Genomic DNA, 27,994 nt, shown 5'->3' with positions numbered 1-27,994 from the left:
GCCGTTTTCTATATATGTGGTGCTGAGGAATCGAACCCAGGGCTTTATGTATATGAGGCAAGCACTCTTGCCAGTAGGCCATATTCCCAGCCCCTTATGTCCTGATCTTGATCATGTTCTGAGTTGCAAGGGCTGCATCTAACTAAGCATTGGAAACTGCAAGAAGAGCAGTGCTATTTTTTTTTTTTAAGGTAAGATTTTGATGTATAGCTCAGGTTGGCCTCCAACTCACTCTGTAATACTGAGTGGCCTCCAACTCATGGTCCTCTTACTTCATCCTTCCAGTTTTCTGCAGCCTTCCAAATGCAAATTTAATTTAGTCCTTTCCTGGCTTAGAAAGCCTCAGTGAGTCCCTATTGACTGCTTGGCACAAGCAGAAAAGAATTTGTTCTTATTAGAAGCCAATTCTGCGCAAAGTACTTGGTTTACCTCTGCTAGTTAGATTAAGTCCTGAGACAAGACTAATATAGGACACTCATCACTTATTACCTATCTGTTCTCTTCCATTAATTCCCCCCCCCCCCACCAAATACAATGCATATCTCAAAAAAATAGCATCTTCCATTCCTTTATGCATGCTGAGTCTTGCAGGATTGCCTGGTACATGGTGACTGCGGGCCTCGGGTCAAGGGAATGTTTGAAAGTTTGAGTTCCCTAACTACCATCTCCAGTGGACTCAGACTTTCAGATTTTTGTGTCCTGTTCCACTCTACACTGTGTGACCCTAGTTAAGTCCTGATAGTAGCACATGTCCCACAGGCTTGCTTCTCATGGACTATCTAGCTTACTTTGAGCGTTTACCATATGTGAACTGCTCTTGAGATTGCAATTCTTCCCAGAGGCTTGATGACCACTTTCTGTTTAGAGTAACTCCCTTTCTAGACTTAACACTGAAATAAGGTGGTTTTCTTTTCTTTTTTCTGCTGGTCCTGAAGCTTGAACTCAGGGCCTAGGTGCTGAACCTCTTTGTGCTCCAGACTAGCACTCTACCACTTGAGCCACAGCACCACTTGCAGCTTTTTCTGAGCAGTTTATTGGCGATAAGAGTCTCATAGACTTTCTTGCCCAAGCTGGCTTCAAACTGCAGTCCTTAGATCTCAGCCTCCTGAGTAGCTAAGATTATAGGTTTGAGCCACCAGTGCCTGGCCTGAGATGATAGGATCTTAATCCCTTTTCCTAGGCTGGCCTTGAACTCTCAGTTCTCATACCTTTGCCTCCTGAGCATTACAAGTATGAAACACCAAGCCCACCTTCAAATCTTCTTTTGTAATGGCTAACAAAATACAGTTGCTTCAGAGATTTCTCAAGTAACTATCTTTTCTTTATCTTCCTACTTAGTTTAATATATTTTCTTCTACTTCAACCACTGTACCTCTCTTAATACAGCCAACAATGACACCCTTTGTGGCAGGGTTTACTTAGGATACAAATAGGTATGGGATAGTGACAAACTGCCAAAGAATGTTCTTAGTATTCTTGTAATACTAAAAATTTACTGACAACTCCACTGGCCATCTGTTATGAATTGGCTAACTAAATCATGGAGACATTGAAACCTTGAAATGATGCTGCAGACATGTTTTCTGAACACAGCAAGGTGTGTGTATCTATCTGTCTGTCTATCTGTCTATCTGCACACACACACACATAGGTCAAATGGAAGAGTGGGAAATGATACATGCAGCACTTAAACCACTACCTCTTCGCTCTCATTCTGTGATTCTAAAACTTAGCTTAGGCTCTCTCTGGCCTGCAACAGCGCTCTTTCTTGTGTGACTTTCTGCCTTATGTTGATTGATACCTGTTTTGTGTCTGGTCTTTGTGTCTGGTCTCTATGCATAAGGAAAGTGCCCCAGACCTGTTTCCCTTGTTTCACACAAGCTTAGTTGTAGGTGGCTGCTAATTATGCAGAATTTAATTGAGGGAAGCGAACAAAAGGCCTGTTATCAGCATTAGGTGATATTAAGCCTTAGGCTGATCTTCCCTCCCTCTTACAAACAGAAACAGTGTGTCTGGCCCATAAAGAGGCTTTTAAACTACTGCAATGTTAACAAAGACCTCTTCCAGAGACCTCCTAGCTAGGGAAGCAGGAGTAAATTCCGGCTTTGTTTCCTTTGCCTTAGGGAGCCAACTGGAGGCTGGGGATGAGGTGTGCCTGCTGCCCAGCGGGTTCCCCATTTTTGTGCACCACAAAAACGATGGGGTGGCAAAGGGAGAGAGAAGTGCTTTACCTCTGTCTCCTGAATGCTGGGCACCTTAATTTATCTTGATTCATTTCCACAGCAGGCAGAAGGTAGAGAAAATACTTTGTTTCATTTTATGGACAAGCACATCAAGGCTCAGCATGCCTGAAGAATCAGTAGGGCCAGGATTTGCCCACAGGCTAGCTGTACTCTCAAGTCACTCTAGAGTAAGAGCTGAGCCCGTGGTTCAGGCCAGTGGGCACTGTTGTCCAGAGGGCTTGGTTTTGGAGTGGTGGGCAGGAGGTAAGATTTAAACAGATCTTTCCCTTTGTTCTCTGTTCTGTTCCTTCCCTCCCCTCCCTCACCCCTCTCTTCACTTTCTCTCCTTGCTGGTCCTAGAACTTGAACTCAGGGCCTGAACACTGTCCCTGTGGGTTTGTTTGTTTTTTCTCTCTCTCAAGGCTAGCTAGCACCTTACCTATTGAGCCACAGCTCTACTTCTGGCTTTTTGGTGGTTAATTAGAGATAAGTGTCTTTCAGACTCCTGCTTGGACTGGCTTCAAACTGCAGTCTTCAGACCTCAGCTTCCTGAGTAGCTAGGATTACAGGCAGCATGGCCAGATTTCTTTCATATGTATTTATAATATGAGGCTGAATGCTGAGGAGATGAGAGAAGGGGCCAGGATGCTCTTGTCTTTTGCTCTTCAGTTATCTGGTTGAAGTCATTCACTCTTGGAGAGATAAACTGCCAGAGAAAGGACAAATATGGGACTGAAAAACCATGGTAGAGAAGGCACACAGCTAGTTGTACCTAAGGTGGGCTGAGAAGGAGGCCTCATGGAGATGGGAGGGGTGTGGGCAGTGTTGTGAAGATACAGAGTGTGGGTTCTTGAAAGTGAGAAATGCCAGGCAGTTTGGGAGGCCATAGACAATGGATCAAGGAGTTTACTTGATCCGCTGGTTGATGGTGAGCTGCTGCTTTTGAATAGAGCTGGAAAGTTTTATGGTATATGCCAGGTATGGAATGTAGAGTAGGCGATGGAGAGGGCAGAAGGTTCCCTTACCTTCCTAGGGTATTTACATATTCTTATGGTGAGAAGTGGGAAGGGAAGGTGGCATAGAGGGAAAGGGAAGTTTTACCTCAAGTCCACTGAGTTCAGGGCACCCAGCTGAGGTAGTCTTGGTAGGGTCTTTGGGCTTGACTTGATGATGTGGTAGTCCTGACAGTAGAAGGGCACAAACAGCTGTGTGTAATGGCACACTGATAGATGCTCAGCATAAAGAATACTTGTTCTAGCTGGGCACCGGTGGCTCACACTGTAATCCTAGCTACTCAGGAGGTTGAGATCTGAGGATTGCTGTTCAAAGCCAGTCTGGGCAGAAAAGTCCATGAGACTTATCTCCAATTAACCACCAGAAAACTGGAAGTGGCACTGTGGCTCAAGTGGTAGAGCGCTAGCCTTGAGCTGAAGAGCTCAGGGACAGCGCCCAGGCCCAGAGTTCAAGCTCCATGACCACCACCAGCAACAAAAGAATACTTGTTCTGTGTGTGTGTGCGTGCACGCATGTGTGCATGAGCACTCATCCAGTGAATATTGTCTATCTTGACACTTGAGCTATACAGTGGTGAAAAAGACAGATATGATTTTCTCATATCTCATGACTTTGAAAATAAATGTCATGTGAGAGGAAAAGGAAGTGATGGGAAAGACATCTGATCTGCTCCAAGAATATTTTTCTTTCTTTCTTTTTCTTTTCTTTTTTTCTTTCTTTTTTGGTTTTGGGGTTTGAACTCTGGGCCTGGGTGCTGTCCCTGAGCTCTTCAGCTCAAGGCTAGCTCTCTACCACTTGAGCCATAGCGCCTCTTCCAAGAATATTTTCTTGATAAGATGGGATTTTTTTTTTTTTTGGCCAGTCCTGGGCTTGGACTCAGGGCCTGAGCACTGTCCCTGGCTTCTTTTTGCTCAAGGCTAGCACTCTGCCACTTGAGCCACAGCGCCCCTTCTGGCCATTTTCTGTATATGTGGTGCAGGGGAATCGAACCCAGGGCCTCATGTATATGAAGCAAGCACTCTTGCCACTAGGCCATATCCCCAGCCCCAAGATGGGACCTTATAGAAGAAGTTTTAGGACCCACAAGTTTGCCTACAGAGGAGAGGGTTTTAGATATATAGCCCAACCTCAACTTCAAGGTGATTGAAGCAGGCCTCATAGAAGTTGGAAATTCCTTCAAGATGTAAAAGACATTCTAGAAGTCTGCTTCCCAGCACTCCTGCCCCACACCACTTTGACTTTGCTCTGTAACCAAGCTAACCTTGCCTGACCAGTTGTTACCCTTGGGAAGGAGACGAGTGGAAGAGAAAAGGAGGAAGGTGGATGATTAGAAATGGAAGATGGAAGATATTTCAAACTAAACCAGCCAGAGGAACATGCTTGAAGCTCCAAAAATTAGGGAGGGTCAAAGCAACTTTGGCTGACCTCAAATTTTCACCAATCTTCCAAGTTTAATAGCTTACCCCTCAGAATTATTTCTGAAGCCCCAAGTGGTGGATACCAAAACAGTGCTACTTCAGAAATCTAGGTACCCTAAGAAATTCTAAAGGTTTCTTTCTGAGTCTTGGAGCTCTGGCTGAATACCTCCTTGTGGCTGTAGCCTTAAGTCCACTGGTGAGTACTTATTATGCCTGACAAGGGCTGAGCCATTAGTGACTGGAGAACGGCTTGTGTGCACCACTCTTGCCTGGTTGGAATCAACTGACCCACAGGCAGCTTTGGTAAACCTTGAATGAAATAAGTCTTAGAATGGTAACCCGTAGACTTCACTAGCTGAAAAGGTAGGATTTTGGCTGGAAGCTTTAAAGGTGGCAAAGTTGGGCCTTTAACTGCTAATATTTTTGTTTTGTTTTGTTTGAGATAGGGTCCCATTTTGCAGCCCAGCCTGGCCTTGAGCTCACCAAGTAGTTTACTTTCTTTCTATATAGTTTACTTTCTTTCTATATCAAGGCTATATAGGAAGGCTCCTGGACTTGCTTGAGGCCTCAGTGATTTATTTCATTGCAGGAAACCTTTATGTCATCACAAAATGTATATGAGTACTGATGAAGAAGGTTTCTGCCCTTTGGGGCATTTATAAAAATCTTGCTGTGTGTTCCAGCAATATGCCCATTCTTCAAAATGTTTGGAGAAAAATAAGGAAGAAGGATTTTTAAATATGCCTACCTTTGCCTTTTTAGTCTGATGTTGTTTCAAATTTGTCTAGCCCTGACATCTTTCTTGGGTTCTCAGGAAACATTTTCAGATGAGATCGGGGGTGTTCAGGGTGGTATGGCTGTAGATGAGGAAACATTTTCAAAAGCCTAAAATACTCAACCATTTCACAGTGACCTGTATGGCAATAGTACTAATAGTTTTTTTGTTTTGTTGGTCAATTGTGGGGCTTGAACTCTGGGCCAGGGTACTGTCCCTGAACTCTTCAGCTCAAGGCTGGTGCTTTGCCACTTAAACCACAGTGCCACTTCTGGTTTTCTGGTGTTTAATTGGAGATAAGAGTTTCAGCCTCCTGAGTAGTTAGGATTATAGGCGTGGGCCACTGGCGCCCAGCTATACTAATAGTTTTGATCATAACAATCACTTGTATTTGCTAAGTCTTTTTTATAATCAGTGCTTTGAACTTGTCTAAGCAAGGTTGATGAGGATATTAAATATTTCTATTTCAAAAACCAAACTACACCAAACCAAAAAAAATCTTTGGTTAAAATCATTGGTTAAATTAGTTATGATACTTCCATACAGGGGATTGCTATTCATCTATTACAAATACTGCTGTGAAATATTAACTAAGGACATGGAAAGATATTCCCTCTGTTTTAGTAGATAAAAGAAAACTATTGCATTTTCAAAGACTCCAGTGAATGTTTAAATCCATGCCTATAGCAAAGTGATGTGATTACCTCAATTTACAGGGAGAAAACTGACATGTCTCAAGATCATACAGAATTTTGTATCTTGTTCTCATACTCACACTCATTTGTTTCTAGTAAAAATAAAAACATCTCTAGTTGTAGTTAAGGACCAATTTCTGTGTTCAAATCAGAAATGGCAGATGAATCTGGGAGACCTGTTTGACACCTGCCTGTTGCTTGTTTTGTTTTGTTTTTGTCAGTTGTGAGACTTGAACTCATGGCCTAGGCATTGTCCCTGAGATATTTTGCTCAAGGCTCTACTACTCTGACTCACAGTGCTACTTCCTGCTTGGGCTGGCTTTGAACCACAATTCTCAGATCATAGGCTCCTGAGTAGCTGTGATTATAGGCATGAGCTACCCACACCTGGGTCAACACCTGCTTTTTTTTTTGCATACTCAGCAAAACACTCTAAGGCATATGTTACTTTTTACTGATTTAAGGGAATAAATAATTGCACAAAAGAAAAACAGATAAAAGCCCAAGGAAAAAGATACATTTCTTAATTCTGTAGGCATAATCACTATTATCATTTTGGTTTTTTACTTCCTGCCTTCTCTTATTGCAAAAATAGGCTTTACAAACTTGGGATCATGTACATATAGTTTTGATTCTTGCTTCTTCAGTCCACTGCAAATATTTTCTAGTATCATTAATCGTGACTAGTTTTTATTGTTGGTCCTTAGTTGCTGGAATTAGATTATTTCCACTTTTTTAATACTATGAATGATACCATCTTTGTGAATATTTCTAGCAGTTTTCTGAGAATACTGAGATGTTCCTAGGATATAAACATCAATGTTATATTTCCATTTCCATTTTCTCTTTTGGTCCTTAAAGTAACATCACGGAGCTGGTAGGAGAGATACACCTGCTGCCCAGGTTTGGAAGCTCATAGAAGTTGCCATTTGTAAAACTAAAAAATTACTTTGGAATGGGAAAGAGAGTTGCTATAATTCAGTGTGTCTGAGGGTACAGAATATGACCTGTGTTCAAATGAATCAGTCTCATTGTATTATTCAAAATTACTAGGACCCCCCCCCCACCGCCCTTTGTAGCTCCTCTCATATTTTGGACCTTCACTCTAGCGAAGAACAAGTTTTCTCCCTCTGGCCCTCTGGCATGTTCCATTTTCTGAGTTAAATCCTGAAAATCATGGCTTTTAGTTCAGTGCTATGTTCAGCAGCACTTGTCATATTTCTTTTGATTAGTAGTCCTCTTTAAGTGTGTATTTTAGTCAGCTCTTCTGGTTGGAAGTGACAGAAACTTGAGTCAAACTGGCTTCAACAGAGGAGGAGATATAGTGACCTCTTTAACTGGGAACTACAAGGAGAGTTCAGACCTGACCCTGGTACTGCTGGGCCCTAGTGCTCAGGATACTTTGAAGGTGCTGCTCTCTCACATCTTCCAATTCTGCTAACCTCATGCCAAGAAAATGTACTGTTCACTCTTTGAGGATTTGTACATCACTTCTTAGATTTTACTTGGCCTGTTTGGCTCATGATCCCATGGGTTGGGGCATGGTGGCTGATGAGAGAGGAGTGTGGCTCCCTCCCCAAGGGGATGCATATCTTATTGTCAGAATTGAACACAGAGTGTCAGGTTGTAACTGGTCGCCATCTCTTTTACATTATTATTGTTGTTATTATTAATTGAGATGGGGTTTGTTTATGTTGCTCAGGCTGGCTTTAAACTTCAGGCCTAAGTGCTCCTCTTCTCTCAGCTCCCTAAGTACTGGGGACTACAGACACATGCTCCCATTCCTGGTAGTATTAAATTTCCTTTAATAAATCTAAATCAAAACATGTTCCTATTAATATATAACTGTACCTATGTGGGCTGGGAATATGGCCTAGTGGCAAGAGTGCTTGCCTTGTATACATGAAGCCCTGGGTTCAATTCCCCAGCACCACATATACAGAAAAGGCCAGAAGTGGCTCTGTGGCTCAAGTGGCAGAGTGCTAGCCTTGAACAAAAAGAAGCCAGGAACAGTGCTCAGGCCCTGAGTCCAAGGCCCAGAACTGGCAAAAAAAAAAACAAAAAAAAAAAAAAACCACAAAAAAACTGTACCTAGTGCTTCACTCCTCCTGTCTCTCCCCTCTTATTTTCTTTTGCTATGAGATTAACCTTTATCTCTGTTAGATCTCACATGGCTGTCCTGGGTAAAGAGAATCAGACTGTTGACATGATTTTAGCACCAATTCTGTCATTTGCTCTCTGCTACCCTCACCTACTTCAGTGCATTCTGCAGTCATATGATGGGATGAAAGTGACATTGAGGGGATGGAGATGGAGGTCAGAGAGTGAGATAGCTATGATGCAGTTAGCTGCATCAAAAGAGCCAGGATCTTCTCCAGACTCTTATTGTCCACCCCCAAAACTTTTACAGTTTTCTTTCCATGGCCTATGAGGTCAGCTTCACAAGCAATGTATCCTCCTCTTTCTTTCCTTTCTATGTATCCCAGGTTGGCCTCAAGGGTTATGATTACAGGTGTATGCCATCATACCTGGCTGGTAGTCTGCTTTTCTCCCAAGGCCCCAGATACTTCCAAAAACTTCCTGGTGTATGGGGATGCATGAGAGATATTAGAAAAAGCAGTAGTAGACTCATTTCCATGGGCTGTCAGACACTATGTGTTCCTGAGAAGGCTGTAGATATCAAGGAAGGAATTGGAAGTATCTATGAGCCATGAGATTGGATGTCTATCCTGCCAGTGAGTGCCTGCTGGCACTCATGGTGCAGAAGGATATGTGTGTGCCTAGTAGCTTTTGGCCTTCATTACTCTATGAAAGACTCCAAACTCTTGTTATTCCACTGCAAAAACAGTTTTCTTCCTTTGTAAGCAAAAAACACAAAGCAGCCATTCAGAGTGGGTGAAAAGGCACTGGTGGCAGTATGTTGCATGAGTCTGATGCAGCACAGGGCAAACCACCCTCCGTGGCCTGGCTGCAACAGTTGAACAGAAGCATCTGAAGGACTCCTGCAGGGCAAAGGGCAGCGAGAAGAGCCTTGCTCTGGAAGGTTATGAGTCTGAAGATGATGGCCAAGAGGTCTGTTCTAGACACCAGCTTGAATGGGGACTTGGACAGGAATGGAGTTGGAGAGCAGCGTTTTCTGTGCAGCCCAGTGGGTCTGACAGAGCTTCATATGTATTGTGTGTCTCTGGATCAAAGTTTGAGTTGGGGAGCAGTTTCTCCTGTGGTTGTCTGGAAGGAGAGAGAGATAATGTTTCCGCTGACCTGTGTTAGGGTATATGAGGCCACCGCACTTTAAGATGGGTTTGCCAGACTCCTTGATATTTTAGAAGCCCATTATTTTTGACACACAGATGTAAACCCTAGATCCTTGAGTAGAACCCAAGAGCTCTCTGTTCTCTCTGCCTATTCCAGGTTCTGGTTGGGGGTTTTAGATCTGGCTTGGATTCAGTCTGTTTCCCCTGCTCCCTTTCTTCTCGAAAGGCCTCATTTCTTCTTTCCTATGTGTACCCCAAAGCCCTATTCCATCCCAAGAGAATGGTGGCGTTTAAGTAAGGAATGACTTCCTTGTCTTTGAATGGTCCCTTTTTCTTAGACAGTGGATCCAAGGAAGGACGTAGGATCTCATGCTGAGCTTGGCTCTATGTGTGGGAATGAGGCATGAGGCTGATATGTCTAGGTGTCAATTGAGGTCTGAAATCATCCTAGTAGGAGTGCTTCTTGGAGTTCCGCTGGACTCTGCAGCTCTAGTTTCTGTCCACTGCAGGGACTTGTTTTGGAAAAAAAAAACTATGTGTTGGAGAAGAAAGTGCTGGATCTCAGGCAGAGAGAGGTTATAGGTCATAGGCTGTTGGGATTAGGGCCCTATGGGGTCCAGGAATTTCTCTCTCTCCCTTCCTCCCTCCCCTCCTTCCTTCCTTCCTTCCTTCCTTCCTTCCTTCCTTCCTTCCTTCCTTCCTTCCTTCCTCCCTCCTCCCTCCCTCCCTCCCTCCCTTCCTCCCTCCCTCCCTTTCTTCCTTCCTTCCTTCCTTCCTTCCTTCCTTTCTTCCTTTCTTCCTTTCTTCCTTTTTGCCAGTCCTGGGGCTTGAACTCAGGGCCTGGGCACTGTCTGTCCCTGAGCTGCTTTTGCTCAAGGCTAGCGCTCTACCACTTGAGCCACAGTGCCACTTCCTGCTTTTTCTGTTTATGTGGTGCTGAGGAATGGAACCTAGGGCTTCATGCATGCTAGGTAAGCACTCTACCATTAAGCCACATTCTCAGCTGGTCCAGGACTCTTTGACAGGAGGTGACACGTCCATTTCTGGGATTTGATCCCAGGAATAGTGGGCCTATGGCATTGAGCAGAACTGTTATCTCCTTTCACCTTTCTTTCCCTGCCTGGCATAGAGAGACTCATGTTGACTAGCAGTCTAGATCTTAGTTATTGAGCTCATTTATGTTGAATCACCCAGATTTGTGCTTTGCTCTGCTATAGAAGCAAGTCTGGGAAAAACCCAGAGTCACCTAGGAATGGGAGGATAATTGAGGGTGCCCCAATGGAACACTTCCTGGGCTGTTCTTGTGGGTTGCTTGAGAAATTATATTTTAATGAGAATGTTCTTTTCTAAACTTTAACCAGGAAAGCCACAAAAGTATTTGTCAGTTAATAATGTACCTAGTGAATTGCTGAGCTGAAATTTAATGACCAATTTAAAAACAAGGTGGGGAATTTATAAAATAGGACATCCAGAGCACATGTGTCTTAATTTACATATTTCTGATGGAATCAAGGGGTTTGTGCTGACAGGGAGGTTTCAGCCACTCTACCTCATTGGTTACATTCCAGGAGGCCCTGGTACTCAGCTCCTTGCCCCTCAAAAGTAATCTAATACAGAACCCATATGTAGATATGCTGTGAAGCCATTTCATGAGATTATAAGGGTAGCTGGGGCAGCTCTTCCCTCTCAGAGCTAGCCCAAGGGAAGGAGCCCACAGTGGGTAGGAACAGGGGGTTTTATGGTGCAGGTGGATGCTTCAGTACTCAGACCAGAATGCTTAGTGAAGGGGTGGGGCTGGCTAAAGAAATAAAGCAGGGAGTGGAGTTTCTGTTCTGATATCTGAGATGTCAAAGTCCTTCTACAGCGTTTGCTTTGGAAAAGAGAAAAGGTTAAAAAAAAAACTAAATGGAAAATTCAAGGGAACTGAAACAAAGACTTCACTCGGATTCTGAGTTTTGTTTGTTACTTTAGGAGATTGGTACCATTTGTGAAAGGCCCTGGATCCCAGTCAGGACATTTCTAGCTTAAGGTCTCAGTTACCCTTCAGCCCTGGCTAATAACTCCAGATATCTGTGGGCCTTGCCTACTTTTCCTGGGCTCTAGTAGGCTTGTGGATCCCAGTGTGGCATAGGAAGTGAGTTTCACCAGACTGGACTCAGCCTGACTCAATGCATTCTTCCTTCAAGGTACCTGACACTTGTGGTTGCTTAGTGTGTGTTTGTAGAGTACATGGGGTGGTAACTTGAAACTGTATAATTTGAAAACACACACACACACACACACACACACGATATACTATTTTGCCACAAAGGTTCATAGTGATAGCACAAGTATCTCTGATTCCAAAGCTGAGCTATTATTTTCTAAGCTGCTCTTTTTCTGGGCTTATATCTAGATTAGGGTGAATTCTTCAGGTAGTTCCCTGTCTGTACTCCACATCTCTCCTCCAGGAGTGAGAACTCCAAAGATGAGCTAGAAAGTGAGACTTTTCAGGTGCTGAGGGTTTAGTGTAGTAGGTTTTGTGAATTCATATCCCTCTGGTGGGAGTGTAAAGTAGTGCAGCTGCTGTTAAACAGTTTGATGGTTCTTTAAAAAAAATCTAAAGAAAATTGTCATATGATCCTGCTATCTATTCATTTCTAGGTATATACGTAAAGGGGTTGAGAGCAGTGCCAAAATAGATAGCTGTACACTGGTGTTGATTGCAGCATATTCACAGTATTCAAAATATGAAAAGAACCATTTATCAACAGATAATAAGCAAAGTGTGATATCTACATGAACACATGCTAAATGAAATAAGCCAGTTGCAAAGAGACATATATTGTATGATTCCACGTACATAAGTTACATAGTCATAGAAACAGAAAGATTAGAGGTTTCGACAGGCTGAAAGGAGGGAGGAATGGGAAGTTATTGCTAATAGTTACAATATTTCTCTGGGATAATGAAAAAGTTTTAGAAATAGATAGTGGTGAGGGTTGTGTAACACTGTGAATACCATAAAATGAGAGGAAAAGAAGGTATTGGGATGGGGAATCATGAGAAGAAGCTGGGGTAGAGCAACAGGAAGATAATTCTTTTGCCTGAATGAGGTACAACTACTGATCTGATGTCAAGTTGTCCTTATCCTTGTGGGCACCTTCTGCCAGGCACCATGGCTGTTAGAATGGGACACCTGTGGCCACACCCTGGCCATTCTGACTAGCTGCACAAACAACTCTCCTGGCCCCCAGGGAAACTGGTCATCAAGATTTAGGCCACAAAGTAGGGCCATTTGTTCCCCTTCTTGTCTCCTTTCCCCAGTCAGCTGATGGCAGTCTTGGTGCTGTGGCCCAGCCACTGTGATTGTGAACACACCTATCTGGTGCTCTATTGTCAGGGCTCTGATTTTCCGAATCAGGTAGTGGTGTATCTCTAGTCATGAAGTAGGGCATACAGGTTTCTTTAGAGTTAAATTTAAGGCTTAGAATCCAGGTGTGGATGAGAAAAGCTGTATTTAATTTCTACCCCACCATGCCCCCCCCCCAAAAAAGTCCTAAGTTGAGTAAGGTACAAGAAATTGCAGATTCCTCACCAAATTAGAACACCTATCTCTAAAAATAAAAGATGCTGAAATCTGGAAAATACGAAGCATGGCTGCTTAGTTGGGTGCTTGCTTTCATGGTTTTCTATTTTTGACACTCCTATCACAGTACCAGAGGTGTACAAGATGAGCCAAGCGGGAAAGTCCCCTCCAGGAGGACTGTGTGTGAACAAGGCCTTGTCTTCTCATGACATGTAGACCCTGGGCAATGACTAGGAGGCCATCTGTGCCACAAATGGGAGAAGCCTGACTGCAAAAGAGGCCTAGGTGGCTGTTCCTAGGCATCACAGTGGCTTATTATCCTCTTTCATGGAGTCAAGATTCATTCATTTTGATTGTCCTGGGGAGGGAGAGAAAGTATGCAACTGTTTCTCCTTAACTTGGAAGACCCCTACTGCCCACTCAGTTCCTAAAGCACCTGTGGCCAGGTCCCATTATCTTGGGTAGTATGATTTTTGTTTTTCTTGTTACTCCTGTGTGTTGGGTAGCTAGAAGATCAGAGAGATTCTCAGAAAGAAGTTCTGCCTGGTACTGGTAATCCTAGCAACACAGGAGGCTGAGATCTGAGGACTGAAGCTGGATGCAGTTTGCACAGACAAATCCGAGACTCCTATCTCCAATGAACCACTAAAGAGCTGAAAGTAGAGGAGTGGCTGAAATGATAGAGCACCACCCTTGAGTAAGTAAGATTAGTGAAAGTGTGAGGCCCAGAATTTAAGCTCCAGTACTGACACATGTGCACATACACATGCATACGAAAGAAACACAGGCTCTAGAAAGGCTACCCAAGGGCCACATCAAGAGGTCTGGACCCATAGGCAGATCTTGAGTTTCAAGGAGAGGATTTAGGTTGTTTTAGGGAGTGAGTTACATGGGAAAAATAATGATAATCTCAGTTGAAAGGTAATCAGGCCATTACTATACACTGGATAGGTCTCCAAGGGTCTTTATACAAATGATGTCACAACAACCCTGTCAGGTCTGGAAACTTAGGCTAAGTACCTTTCCTGGGCACTTCTTTTCCTCAGGTTATGCAGCCAGCCTGAGGTAAAGATGGGATTTGTATCCAGCCATTTGTCTTCAGGGCCTGTACATTTAGCTACACCATATACATTGGTTGTTTGTGAGAAAGGTGTTAGACTATGTTCTCACCTGAGGGAGAGGGAGGCAGTGCTAGGGACTCAGGTCGTCTGCTCCTCCCACTGCTTTTGGTTTGGGAAGAAGGCTAGGATAAAAGTTGTCCTACTTTCCCTCTGCTACTTCCCCTTTGGAGTGGGGGTGGTGTCAGCCTGATTTTTGTCCTGCCTTTTGCCTGATGCATTTTGGTCAGGCTAACTAAGGACATAGTGCTCAGGCACCTGCTATATGCCAGCCCCTTCCATGGATGTTTCCCCCTTTTCTCTCACAGCAGCGATGAGAAGGGATTATTGTTCCCAATGCATAGGAGAGAAAAGTGAGGCTCAGAGAAGTTGAATGAGTTGGCCAGGTTAAGTAGCTAATCCATCCCAGTTTGATGTGGAGACATCTGACTGGAAACCCCATGGCCTTTCCACCCTCTTCCAGGTGAGTAGAACAAGTGAGTACAATCTGCTGTGCGAGGATCCTGCCTTTCTCTATGATGCCTGGGCCGGCCTGAGGACCAAGGCTGAAATAGCTTCCTCTCCCAGGAGAAAAACAATCACCAGTCCCCCATCGGGTGTGGCCAGGGATGGGTGCCGGGGTGCAGGGCCTCTTTTTCTGGGCCACTTCTCGGGTTGCCTGTAGCCCGTAACTGTAAACTGCTAAGCTCTGGGCTGCTTGGTTGAAGGCTGAAGGAGGCTCAGTGCCTGGGAGGACTAGGACAGGTGTGAGAAGCGGGTGTGCTTACCTCTCTGAGACGTTCCTCCAGAGCCTGGCGTCAGGGGGGTGGTGAGGACTCAAGGAACTGAGGTACCTTCTGCAGGTGCTGTCCTTTCTCCCAGAGCTGCGTCATCCTGAGTGAGTGGCAAAGGAATGAGCTGGGGATGGGGATGGTTTGGGGACCTCACTGGGGAAACTATTGAATAACATGATTTTTCTCAAACGTACGGCTGGAGAAATGTTTCAGAGAATTAAGTTCTTTAACCAGAGAGCCTGAAGGCAGTAGGGGCAGTGACTTTGCAGGGGGTGGGGGATGGGGCAGCTGTTGGCCCAGTCTGTTCCTTATGAGGACAGAGGAAAGACCAGGAGGAGGGGACTGAGGTAAAAGGAAGCTGGAAGTTGGAGGATAGGTCTGGGTTCAAGAAGTTGGAAGGCAACTGGTTTAAGAGCTGCTTCTTTGCCGTGTGACAGCCCCCCCCACTCACTCTCCTGGATGCCTCAATTCCCCCAGCTGGATGTTGGGTTGAAGTTCCTCTATGGCAGTGTTCTTGCCCGGAGGCACTGGGAGAAATCAGCAATGGGTGTAGCTGTTACCTAGTTGTTGTTGTTATTTATTATTTAAGCACCTGTTCTGTGCTGAGCAGGAGTATCACCTTGAGCTGTGGGTCCTCTTTCTCCTCTGCACCCTGCCCCTTCCCTGTTTGTAGTTAGCACCTACTCCTTGTGGGTAGTGCTGGGTCTCATCCTGTGGCCTCCTGCAGGGTTAATTTCTGCCTGTGTGGAGTGTTGGTCCCACTCCACTTTCCTCTCCTCATGTGCCCCCACCCCCACCCCCAGAGGCCCAGAGCTGCTTCTCAACTCACCCTCACTTATTCTCATATGAGCGCCTGGCACTCAGATCTTGGGAAATGTTGGAGTCAACATGGGGAATTTGGAATCTAGATCTTCGGTGGCTTTTTAGCTTATGTCTGTTTCCTGGCCCACCTTGGACTCCAGAGTGCCTGCACCTCCTGTCCTGGTGCCTGATGGACATATGGGGATAGGCACAGGCTTCTCCGAAGCTGGTGAGACCTGGCTGTGGGCACAAAGACTGTACATTTTGGTTAAAAGGGAATGGGTGTCAGCCCCCAAGAGTGAAAGGGCCAAGGTAGAGGAGGGAGGCTGGCTCACAGCAAGGAGCCCAGGAGGACATGAGAGAGAATGTGGGTATGAGGGGTATGAGGAAGTGTTTTGCTAAGGTGGGCAAGTCCAATGTGTGTGTGTATGTGTGCGTGTGTGTGTGTGTGAGAGAGAGAGAGAGAGAGAGAGAGAGAGAGAAAGGGAGAGAGAGATTGAGAGAGACCGAGAGAGACCTACCACTCATCTGCTTGTCTCCTAGTCTGTCAGTGGGTCCTTCAGGGGCAGCAGGTTTGAACTCTGAAAACCCACCTATCAGGTGGGCTCCGCCCCGGACTTGACCTACAAGGCAGACCCTCTGTGCTACCCAGATAGTCTTCCATTACTGTGGAGATGAGCCCTCAGCTCCTACTTGCCCTCAGCCCCACCTAGGAGCAGGTTTTGTGGGAGAACTCCAGCAGGAACCTCACACTGATAAAGAAGTGTTTTCATTCCGGGGGCGTCAATTAACAGGTTAGATTTCAACTGAGTGGGCCTTTCTAACCAAGTGGTTCCAGTACTACTGTGGTTTCACAGAGCTAATTCAGGTTTCTCACTTTGGTCTGTGACTACCATGAGTTTTCAGACCTGAGGTTCTTACCTAAGGGGATTGTTTTTCAAACTCATTTTATTCCTGGTCTCCCTTACAAGCCACCCTCACCCTCATAGGATGCTGAGACTAGAAAAAGATAACCTAAGCATGCAGGCACTTTTCTTGTTTTATAAATTTTGTTTTTGTTGCCAGTCCTGGGGTGTGGACTCAGGGCCTGAGCATTGTCCCTGGCTTCTTTTTACTCAAGGCTAGCACTCTACCACTTGAGCCACAGCGCCACTTCTGGCTTTCATCTATATATGTTGTGCTGAGGAATCGAACCCAGGGCTTCATGTGTACGAGGCAAGCACTTTACCACTAGGCCATATTCCCAGCCCAATACTCCTCTTTGACTTTTTTTTTTTTTTTTTTGCCAGTTCTGGGGCTTTTGGACTGAGGGCCTGAGCACTGTCCCTGGCTTCTTTTTGCTCAAGGCTAACTTGAGCCACAGCGGTAGGCACTTTTCTTGACTCTGAATTTTAGCAAACATTTATAAACATGTTTTCTGCATATTTCTGAGATAATCTGGCACAAACATGATGGGCTTTGGATTTTCTATCCAGTTGTCATGTTTACTAATAATTCATCCCTTTCCATTGTTTGGAGAGACACTGGAAATGAAGCAGACGCTGGTGCTGAGCAAGTCAGGCTGAGAGCTTGAGAAGGGGCTACGGCTGGAGGCTGCTGGACAGTTAGCAAGCGTGAAGACAAGGAACTTCCTGGCTTGGACAATTTGAGCCCTCACGCCCCAGCCTCCACCTTTCATTCTTGCAGCAAGTACTGCTTGGCTTCTGGATTAGAACAGCCATGTTACTTTTCTTCTTCTTTTTTTGCCAGTCCTAGGCCGTGAACTCAGGGCCTGAGCACTGTCCCTGGCTTCTTTTTTTTTTTTTTTGGCCAGTCCTGGGCCTTGGACTCAGGGCCTGAGCACTGTCCCTGGCTTCTTCCCGCTCAAGGCTAGTACTCTGCCACTTGAGCCACAGCGCCGCTTCTGGCCATTTTCTGTATATGTGGTGCTGGGGAATCGAACCTAGGGCCTCGTGTATCCGAGGCAGGCACTCTTGCCACTAGGCTATATCCCCAGCCCTTCTTTTTTTTTTTCTCAAGGCTAGCACTCTGCCACTTGAGCCACAGCGCCACTTCTGGCCATTTTCTGTATATGTGGTGCTGAGGAATTGAACCCAGGGCCTCATGTATACGACACAAGCACTCTTGCCACTAGGCCCATGTTACTTTTATTCTTATTTCTAGTATTTTTTTTCTGTAGTTACAGCTGCTATATATTATTGAATTAACAAGAAAAACAGGTCAACCATTATCCCACTGCCCTAGGATAATACTAGCTAATATCTTAGTATATTTTCTTCTCTGTGTGTGTGTGTGTGTGTGTGTGTGTGTGTGTGTGTGTGTGTGTGTGTGTTTGGTGTGTGTTGTCCTTGGGCTTGGCCTCAAGGCCTTATGTTCTTGCTTGGCTTTTTCATTCAAGGCTGAAGCTCTAAGAGCTCTACCATTGAACCACACCTCTACTTCTGGCTTTTTGCTGTCTAATTGATTATAAAATTCTTGAGGACTTTGCTGCTGTCTTTGAACCATAATGGCAGGTGTCAGCCCTCTGAGCAGTGAGGAGTACAGGCCTGAGCCACAGTACTCAGCTGTGCATTTCCTTCTGGATTTATTTTCTGGGCATTTAAAATAGTATGGAAGTCTTATACCTTCTAAAGTCTGTTTTGCATTTACAGAATAGTTGTTGCTTTTTCTTATTACATAATTAAGCATGTTTGACTTAGAAAATATACAAACTATAGAGGAAAAACAAGACTGAAGAGTCAGAGAAAGCTTCTGGCTGTGGTGTATTTGCTTGTCCACATTGCCTGCCTGCTTTCTCTCTGTCTCTCTCACACACTATTCCTCACTACAAGTTCTGATTGTACAAATACAATCATCCATTTTTTGTTCATTTTTATTTAAAAAAATTGACAAGCCAGGCACCGGTGGCTCATGCCTATGATTTCTAGCTACTCAGGAGTCTGAGATCTGAGTTCAAAGCCAGCCCAGGCAGGGAAGTCTGTAAGACATCTCCAGCTAACTACCAAAAGCTAGAAGTGGAACTGTGGCTCAAATGACAGAGCACTAGCCGTAAGTGAAAAAACCTAAGAGACAAACCCCAAGACCAGCACAAATGAAAAAAAAATGACTAAAATAATGTATTGAGGTAAAATCTGTTATACAAAATCATCCTTTTCCTTTTCAAAGTTGAACACATCAGTAGTAGTGTGTACAACAATTATTGCTATCTAATTCCAAAATGGTTGCATCCTCCCCCAAATAAAAGTTTCCCCTTATTTCTCATTTCTCTCACCTTCTCACCAGCCAATCTGCTTCCTACCTGTATAGATGTATTTTTTGATATTCTATATAAATGGAATCATACACAAAAAATGATTTTTAATGGCTGCATGACCTGCTTCTACTGTTTAAACTGCCTGTCTAAACTAACCTAGCTCTTCTCCATCATGGAGCTAGCAGCTGGTGCATGTACCATAGTTTACTAGCCATTTCCTGTTTTACACACTAGAATGCTTTCCAGTTTTTTAATGCTTATAAGTAATAAATGTTAAATGTTTGCACCAATGTGTGTGTGTGTGTGTGTGTGTGTGTGTGTGTGTGTGTGTCAGCCTCACTTGCTATGCAGGTACTCTATCGCCTGAGCTATACTAGCCCTTTTGCTTTTAGTTATTTTGGGGATATGGTCTTTCATTTTTGCCTGGCCAGCTTTGAATCTACCTCCAGCCTCCTGTGAAGTTGGCATTACAGGCCACAGCCACAATACCAGCTTGTTAGTTGAGATAGGGTCTTACTATCGTTTTGCCTGATATTGCCTAAAGTCGTGATCTTCCTGATCTCTGACTACCAAGTAACTGGAATTATAGACATGTGTCTGATCTCCAGATGTCTATTTGTACCTCAGATTAGTAATGACACACTTACATGTTCTTAAATATCCCTCTTGTAAAGTGGTTGTGAAGTAATTTGTCTTTCTTGCTCTCCTTGTCCTCTTCTTGCCTCCCTCCTTTGAATGAGGACTCTTGCTTCTGCCCTTTGGGTTCTTTGTTGTCTTTTTAACTTATCTCCTCCATCAACACAATTCCTTAGCAAAGGTGACTAATGCTGCCTAAAACCAGGAAGGTGATAAGACCTTACTTTACACCCAGGTAGTACTTAAATTTACCTCGGGGTTGTCTGAGCTGTCTTTGTTGAATTTTCCAGGGCAGTAAAAGTTTTGCTTAAACTGGTTAAACTGCTTTAGATTGAATTGAGGGGCTTCCCAGAGCTGCTTCCTGTCTCCCACCCAAGTGAAGTAGTGCCAGAGGAGGCTGGCTGCTAGGCACTGTGTAGACAGATTGGAGATTGGGACCACAGCCAGGAGAAGGCTTCAGGCCTCCCACAGAATCCAAGGATGGCAGGGTTTTCCTTTTTCCATGTCAGATCTGGAGTAGGTGCAATTAAAACAGTGCCACCTCACCTTACTTTGGTATTGTAAGCCTAGGATTGTTTGGGAGTGGTCATCTGCTCCCTTAGCTCAGTAGAGGGGAATCACAGAAATAGTAGTTGGGGGAATGCTGAATTAGGGTCCAGTCTTTGCTGGGTAACTTTGATCAAGACATTTTTTACCTTTTGGGAGTTAGGGATGCCACATTCCTAATGGGAGTTAACTTACCCTTGGCGACTACTGCCCTCTGCAGGGTTGCAGATACTTGGTCGTTACTTCCCTCTCAGCCTGGCATCTTGCCTGGCAGACTGAACATTCAACACGTGTGTGTACATGCACTGTACACATGTGTCTAGCTAATAATCCATGATGACAATTGAATAGAATAGTCCTGTTTGTCTGGTCCCTAAGACAATAACATCTTTATTGCTATAAACTTAATCACTGGGTGTAAACACACAAACACACACACACACACACAGAATGGGTGGTCTCTGGCCACTCCCTTTGTCTAGGTGGATGGTTCTTTAACCATCTCTAGTCATTTTTATTCCATTGTGTGATTTTTCTAAGAGTGCCTTAATTTTATCAGTGGGAACCGTACTTTAGTTCCCACTCTCACCCCTTCTTTTCTCCTCCCCATCTTGAGCTTCCTGGGGGTAGTCATTAATGTCCTTCCAGTATGGATTGAAGGCTCATGTTTGGCACAGTCTGAATTATGCCTTCCCCAAACTAATCAGTCTATCTCAATTATGAGGTAGACTTAATTTTATTAGATAGGCTCAATTTTTTGGTTTGTTTTTTAGTCTTGATTCTGAGCTTAAACATATACATATATATATATATATAAATTTGTGTGTGTATATATATATAAAATATATATATATATATATATATATATTCTTCTGTTACACTGAAAGCAATGGACTAACTTGACTAAACACTACCTGCAGCTCTTCTGGGTGCCAGATTCTGTGCCAGATCAGATGCTGTGGAATAGAGATTAAGTCATGGTCTGAAGATGGCCCTGGCCCAGTGGAGACAAGAAGCTATCTGAACAACTGCAAGGCCAAGTTTGTGAACAGTGGGATTAGGAGTGTGGAAAAGGGTATGGATAAAAAGGAAAAGTCAATAGAAAGCAGCATATGAACTGCATCTTTTTTTTTTTTTTTTTTTTTGGCCAGTCCTGGGCCTTGGACTCAGGGCCTGAGCACTGTCCCTGGCTTCTTCCCGCTCAAGGCTAGCACTCCGCCACCTGAGCCACAGCGCCGCTTCTGGCCATTTTCTGTATATGTGGTGCTGGGGAATCGAACCTAGGGCCTCGTGTATCCGAGGCAGGCACTCTTGCCACTAGGCCATGTCCCAGCCCCATGAACTGCATCTTGAAGGACAGGTAGAAAGTTGCCATCTGAGGAGCTAGGAATGTGACTTAGTGGTAGAGTGCTTGCCTAGCATGCCTGAAGCCCTGGGTTCGATTCCTCAGTACCACATAAACAGAAAAAGCTGGAAGTGGCACTGTGGCAAAAGAAGCCAGGGACAATGCTCAGGCCTTGAGTCTAAAGCCCCAGGACTGACACACACAAAAAAGATAGTTGCCGTCGGGTGGATAGCAGAAGAGTATTCCAAAGAAAAACCATTCATTCATTTATTCATTCATTCACTCAGTAAGTCTCTCCTGTTAGCCTGTTGTCCTATGTTCCCCACTGGCCATTTGGAGTTTAGATTTTCTTTTTGTAGGGTGCCTAGCGTGGTGATTTGTATACAACACATGGAAAATATTTGAGGAAACGAAAAAATGTATATGTGTGATAATTAAGGGAAGCAGACATGTATAGAAATTATATCAAACGAAAAAGATGGGGCTGGGGATGTGGCCTAGTGGCAAGAGTGCCTGCTTCATATACATGAGGCCCTGGGTTCGATTCCCCAGCACCACATATACAGAAAATGGCCAGAAGGGGTGCTGTGGCTCAAGTGGCAGAGTGCTAGCCTGGAGCAAAAAGAAGCCAGGGACAGTGCGCATGTAGAAAATGAAGTATGAAACAATGATAAGTTATGCAATTAATATATAACTTCTCAGTTACTTATTTTGACTTTTGCCAGAGAAGTTTATAGATGAGTTCCGCAACTTTTCATCTGACTTCAGCCTTCTATATTATTAGTTCTTTATTCTTTGCCTTAATTTTTTGCTGTGTGGCAGTGTTTTTATTTAATGATTATTTTATTATAATTTAACAGACAATGTAAGGTCAGAGACTGTACAAATCCCTCTGAACTTGCCATGTTCCCTCTGTATCTGGGCTTCTTGCCCAGTGGAGCTCAGAACTTCTCATCTGACTTGTAGCTGGTAGGTCTGATGGGCCAGATTGTGAACTTCATAGAAGTTTTTGTTTGGTTAGTCAACTTACTAATCATGATAAAAGCCAAATCATTACCCTGCAAAATCTCATGCAGTCTGCCTCAGTCCTGTCTCACCAGTTTCTTATCTAGTGGGAAGGGGTAAGAAACACATCAGCACCCTGTAAATATGCTCTGTATTTTCCTGCAGAGTAAGGGACAGAATTTTCATACATTTGAACATGCAAATAAAAATTACAAACTAGGAAAACATAATCCTCTTCAACTAACTAGGTAAATTTACTTTTACCAGGTACCTTAAGTTGTACACTCAAATATACTACTACTTACCTAAGCATAAAAGTGTAAACATGGGATGTAAACTTGGTCAATGTGGGTTCTTCTGTCTCTTACAGTGCAAAAGTATATAAAGTATAAAGCCAGGTACTGGTGGCTCATGCTTGTAATCCCAGCTAGAAGCTACTAAGGCAGGAAACTTCATGAGACTCTTACCTCCAGTTAACTGCCAAAGTTAGAAGTAAAGTTGTGGCTAAAGTGGTAGAACATTAGCCTTGAGGAAAAAAGCTAAGGGCAGTGCTTAGTACTCAGTTCAAGCCCCCAAACTAACATGTGCATGGACATGTGCATGCACACTTCCATGTGCACATACATGCATACACAGAGTATGTAGAACATAAAATGAATGCTTATACATCAAGCGTATGATCTTGGCTCTTAGGTTTATTACTGTTCTGAGAAGCTCTGATTCTTAACCATTTGATCTCACCTTATTTAGTCTTTGAAATGGGTTAGTGTACATAATTGTTTTTATTGGTTCTTTTGTTTTGGGCATAGAAATCTTAGGAGGTTAAGACTTTTTGTGCATTATAATTACTCATGTCCACAAAGGAGCTTTCTTAGAACTTTTAGTTTCTTCAGACTTATTTATTCTTATTTAATCAGTCAACACAAGACACTTCATTGGTAACAGTGAAGAAGTTCAGAGTTGAAGGCTCATCTGTGGGCCTGTATGATCTGTCTGCAGGAATCATGAGCTGTTCCCCTGTGCAGAGGCTTCTCTCAGTGCTGGGATCACGTGATGTCCCCCTGTGCAGAGGCCCCTCCCAGTGCTGGGATCACATGATGATCCCCTGAGCAGAGGCTCCTCTTCTTGGACCTGACAGGCTCAGACCTCACTGCCTTCTACTATGAAGCTCTAGACATCCCTAATTTCTTGGAGTTCTGGTTCCCCAACCTTGGGCTCTAGAGATCTTTAATCTTCTTTTGTATTTAATCTGATTTTGTATTGCCACTCACTTTTGCAATTTTATTTTATGCAGTCTTATCTAGATTACCCATGACTCAGTAGTTAAAAGTCAAGGTCTCAGATGGATTGACTGGATCTGAGTTCTATTACTAGTAATCTCTGGACCTCCATTTCAGTATGACAGCTATTCAAAGTGTCTATCTCATAAAGTAAAGAGGGAGTGGCGGGGAGTGGGGGGAGGTGAGGGGAGGGCTGGGAATATGGCCTAGTGGTAGAGTCCTTGCCTCACATGCATGAGGCCCTGGGTTCGATTCCTTAGCACCACCTAAACAGAAAATGCCAGAAGGGGTGCTGTGGCTCAAGTGGTAGAGTGCTAGCCTTGAGCAAAAAGAAGCCAAAGATGATGTTCAGGCCCTGAGTTTAAGCCCCAGGACTGGCCAAAAAAAAAAAAAGTCAGTGTGACTATCCAGGTAAATCTTAACCAGAAGCCCAGTTTATGATAAATGCTTGGTAAACTGCACCATTACTATTATTGTCTTCATCACCCTAGCAGCATCTCTCCTAGGTACATAATGTGCCTGCTGCAGGGCATTCTCAGCTGTTCCTGTTCATTCAACAAATAGAAATTGAACCCTTCCCCATGCACGCTGAAGGAGGCTGAATAGCACAGCAAACCCGCTGGGTTCCATCCTGTACCCACTTTCTAGCTGCGAGACAGTGGGTGAGAAACATAATGCTTCTCAGCTTTGATTTTCAAATGGACTCTGCAATATAGATGATAATAGACTCTGAAATTATGAAGGATTCAATGAGATAATGTAGAAATCTTAGCATCGTGCCTGGCTTGTAGCCTGCAACAGGAAATACTATTTCAAATAATGAAAGGATACTGGGGGATATAACTAAGACAACTTCCTGGCTCTAGGAAGCCAACAGTTTTGAGAGGAGGTAGGCATATAACAAATGATGTCTACATTATGGTGATTGCCCACACTGGATTCTCCATGAGGTATACAATGTACCATGCATGGTTGACAAGAAAGCACTGTCCTGGAGATAGGAAGGGCTCTGAATAGATATGAGGCTGGGGATGGGTGTCTGATCTTTCCAAAGGAAAGGAAAGCAGGCCCATCTCTGCTTGTGTACATGTACAGCCCTGCGTTCCCCTTGTTTCCAGCTCCCTGGAATAGCAGGAGGCAGCTTTGGATAGGGAGAGCTGGAGCTCTTCTGAAACCCCCTGGCATTGGGTATCTCCCCACTTTGTTGCTGTGGGTTCTCTGCCATTTCTTTGCTGCCTGTGCCTTACCGGAAATTTTGCCTGAGATGTTGGTCTTGCCCATGCCCACTTTTCTCTCTTCACAGATGCAAAGACAGGTCTGCCAGCAAAAAGTGAAAACCTTCCTCAACTGCTGGGGAGTGGTTCTCAACTCTGGATTCTCCTACTGACTGTCACCCCTTCTCTGTGGGCCCCTGCCTCTGCCTTCCTTCACCCACCTATCACTCACTGGAACCATTTGCTGTCTGCTTTTCATCCTCCGTTTGCTGATCCCTGCTTGGCCTCTTAATCACCAAGTCCAAACATATCCTGTGTGGAGTTTGACTTTATTGACCAGTCTGTCTCTCAGAACTTTGTCTTCATTTATTGTTCTAGTCTTTTTTTTTTTTTTTTGCCAGTCCTGGGGCTTGGACTCGGGGTCTGAGCACTGTCCCTGACTTCTTTTTGCTCAAGGCTAGCACTCTACCACTCAAGCCACCATGTCACTGCTGGCTTTTTCTATATATGTGGTGCTGAGCAGTCGAACCTAGGGCTTCAGGTACCACTAGGCCATATTCCCAGCCCTTTCTTCTAGTCTTTCTTATCCTCCCCTCCACTCTTCCTTTCCCTATAGGACCTTTCCCCTTGCTCTGAATTTCTATGGCTCAAGGTCTGTATATTCGGAGAACATTGGCTACTGTGTCTTACACTTTGTTTTACTTTGGTGATTTATATCTATTTGTTTGCTGTCTTGACACTTGTGCTAGAGTCTTAAGGCACGATCCAATTCTTAATTCTCCTTGCTATTCCTGCAATTGCTGTGGGCAGACAATGGGAATAACGAGGGGTCTGTGTGGCTGCATGGCTGTCATAGGCAGAAGACTCTGATTACAAGGGGGGTGCTGTTCTGAGCAGTGACATCATGCCCTATGAATGATTGAGTGTAGCATCCATATTAACCTGCCACCTGCAGGTCCTGAAGTTCTCCTGCATTGATAGGCTTCTGCGAGCAAGGGAAGGACTACTTAGTGAGATGCCAGGCTGCGCGGGGGTGGGGGTGAGGATAGAGGGAGTTGCAGAGGGAATGATCAGTATGTGTGAATTCTAGAACTCATGGCACAGTATCTGTAAAGCACATGTTTGGTGTGAAGAATTTCTTTTTCTTTTTGAGATGGGCTATGTAACTCAGGCTTGCTTCCAATTCATGATCGTACTGCTACCACCTTCCGACTCCTGGGATTACTGGTGTGCGCTACTACCACACCTAGCTGAGAAAGTGCCTTCTGCTTCAAATTTCTATGGTTTTTAATCTTCTCTATGTCCTACGATCTTGCTGGAGAGGCTAGTGTGTGTGCAAGATGGGGCACTCTTCTCTCCTCGCTTCTTTACTACTGTTACTTCTGTTCTCACCTCCCTGAGGTGACATGGAATGTGAGGAAGTGCAAGATATTATGATAGATTTAGGCATCCTTTTCTAAATGACGAGTGAAAATTGTATGTATTTTGTACAATATGGTGTGATGTATGACTAAGCAGGCCATTTGACGTACACAGTGTCTCACTTTTTTTGTGGTAAGACACTTTAAAATCTACTCTCTGGGCAATTCTCAAGCATACAATATCTTGTTATTAATTGTAGTCATTAGGGTGTATTCTTTGTAAGGTGGGTCCCTGGGATGGTTCCATGCAGATGCTCCTGCCTGAGGTCTCTGCCCAGTACCTGCATTACCTAGGCAACTGGCATACCTACAGGCAGTCACCTTCCCTCACCTGGCCACACCCCGCTGCCTCTGCCCTAGATAAGGCAAGGCTGGGCTAAGCGGGGGGGGGGGGGGGGGGGGGGGGGCTGGGGGGGGGATTGTTGCCCTTCTCTCATGCATTATTATCTTAGCCACAGGCCAGCAGTTTGGGAATAAACTTTTCTCTCCGGCCTGAATACCATGTGGCGTTCTTCATTATTGGCTACCTACTTTAATAAACCTTACACTCTTGAACCAAATCCCCCTTTTGAACTAAAATTCTGTATAAAATCTCCCCAACTTCTTTACCCTACTTTTTTTTCTTTGTTAGTCATGGAGGCTTGAACTCAGGGCCTGGGTGCTGTCCCTAAGCTTTTTTGCTCAAAGCTAGCATTCTACAACTTTGAACTACAGAGCCCCTTCTGGTTTTTCTGGTGTTTAATTGGAGACAAGAGCCTCAGGGACATTCCTGCCCGGGATGGCTTCAAGCCATGATCCTTAGATGTCAGCCTCCTGAGCAGCTACAATTATAGGCGTGAGCTACAGGTGCCTGTCTTTACCCCACTTTTTACCCCAGCTTCTGGGAACAACCACTCTACTCTCCTAGGAGTTCAAATTTTTACACTCCCCACACAGGTGAAGTCATTTAGTATTTGTGCTTCTGTATCTGGTTTACTTAGGTTTTCATATTGTTATGAATGACAGCGCTTCGCCCTCTTTATGACTGAATATTATCCCTTCGTGTACATGTTCTATATTTTATTCATCCATTCATCTGCTGGTGGACATTTCAGGTTGGTTCTACAGCTTGGCTATTGTGATAATGTTGCAATAAACATCAGAGTGCAGATGTCTTTGACAAACTGACTTCATTTCCTTTGGATATATAACCAGCAGTGGGATTGCTAGATGATGTGGTGGTTCTATTTTCAATTTTTTGAGGAATCTCTATGCAATTTCCCCTAATGGCTGTACTCATTTACATTCCTACCAACAGTATGGGTGGGAAGTGGGGAGATAGGTGGTCTTTTTTTTCACATCCTGCCCAGAATTTTTTAACTTTCATCCTTTTGATAATAACTATCCTAATTAAAAACTGACACCTTTAGATGTGTTTTTTCAGAGCCCAGCCACTGACCGGCTCCCAAAGATGCTTAAAAATGCTTCCCGCCCCCAGAACTTGTTGGGCCCATGACCTCTCTTATTTCTCTCCCACCAGGAAATGTGATAGTTGCATCTTGCAATGAGCAGCCCAGGTGATCTGATCCAGAGTTAGGGGGCCTGAGACCACTTTAGCTGGGAGTTTTTGTGTTTTTTTTTTTTTTTTTTTTTAACTTGAGAATGTGTCTTTCTTCA

At 44.2% G+C, this 27,994-nt stretch overlaps 1 protein-coding gene and 1 long non-coding RNA gene across 7 annotated transcripts in view; one reads left to right on the top strand and one right to left on the bottom strand.

Annotated features, from left to right (window-relative positions):
* Plekha7 (pleckstrin homology domain containing A7) overlaps window positions 1-27,994 on the top strand; it is a 200,601-nt gene that overhangs the window by 31,755 nt on the left and 140,852 nt on the right. The window contains exon 1 of one of the 6 annotated variants that reach the window (XM_048360243.1): window positions 13,953-14,527. The exons of 4 other annotated variants lie outside the window; for them this stretch is intronic. In XM_048360243.1, coding sequence (XP_048216200.1) covers window positions 14,478-14,527 — 50 coding nt within the window. In that variant the 5' untranslated portion in view covers window positions 13,953-14,477. Of the gene's footprint in view, window positions 1-13,952; window positions 14,528-24,346; window positions 24,366-27,994 lie in introns of those variants that run through there. One more of the 6 variants, XM_048360245.1, reaches the window with a different exon arrangement.
* LOC125361668 lies at window positions 24-26,709 on the bottom strand. Its single transcript, XR_007212975.1, has 3 exons — window positions 25,463-26,709; window positions 22,725-22,728; window positions 24-66 (listed from the first exon to the last, which is right to left on the bottom strand). It is a non-coding gene; the product is annotated as an uncharacterized LOC125361668 (long non-coding RNA).

The sequence above is a fragment of the Perognathus longimembris genome, chromosome 13, assembly GCF_023159225.1.
Source record: "Perognathus longimembris pacificus isolate PPM17 chromosome 13, ASM2315922v1, whole genome shotgun sequence".
Taxonomy (NCBI): Eukaryota; Metazoa; Chordata; class Mammalia; order Rodentia; family Heteromyidae; genus Perognathus; species Perognathus longimembris.
This window is presented reverse-complemented; position numbering and strand designations above follow the sequence as displayed.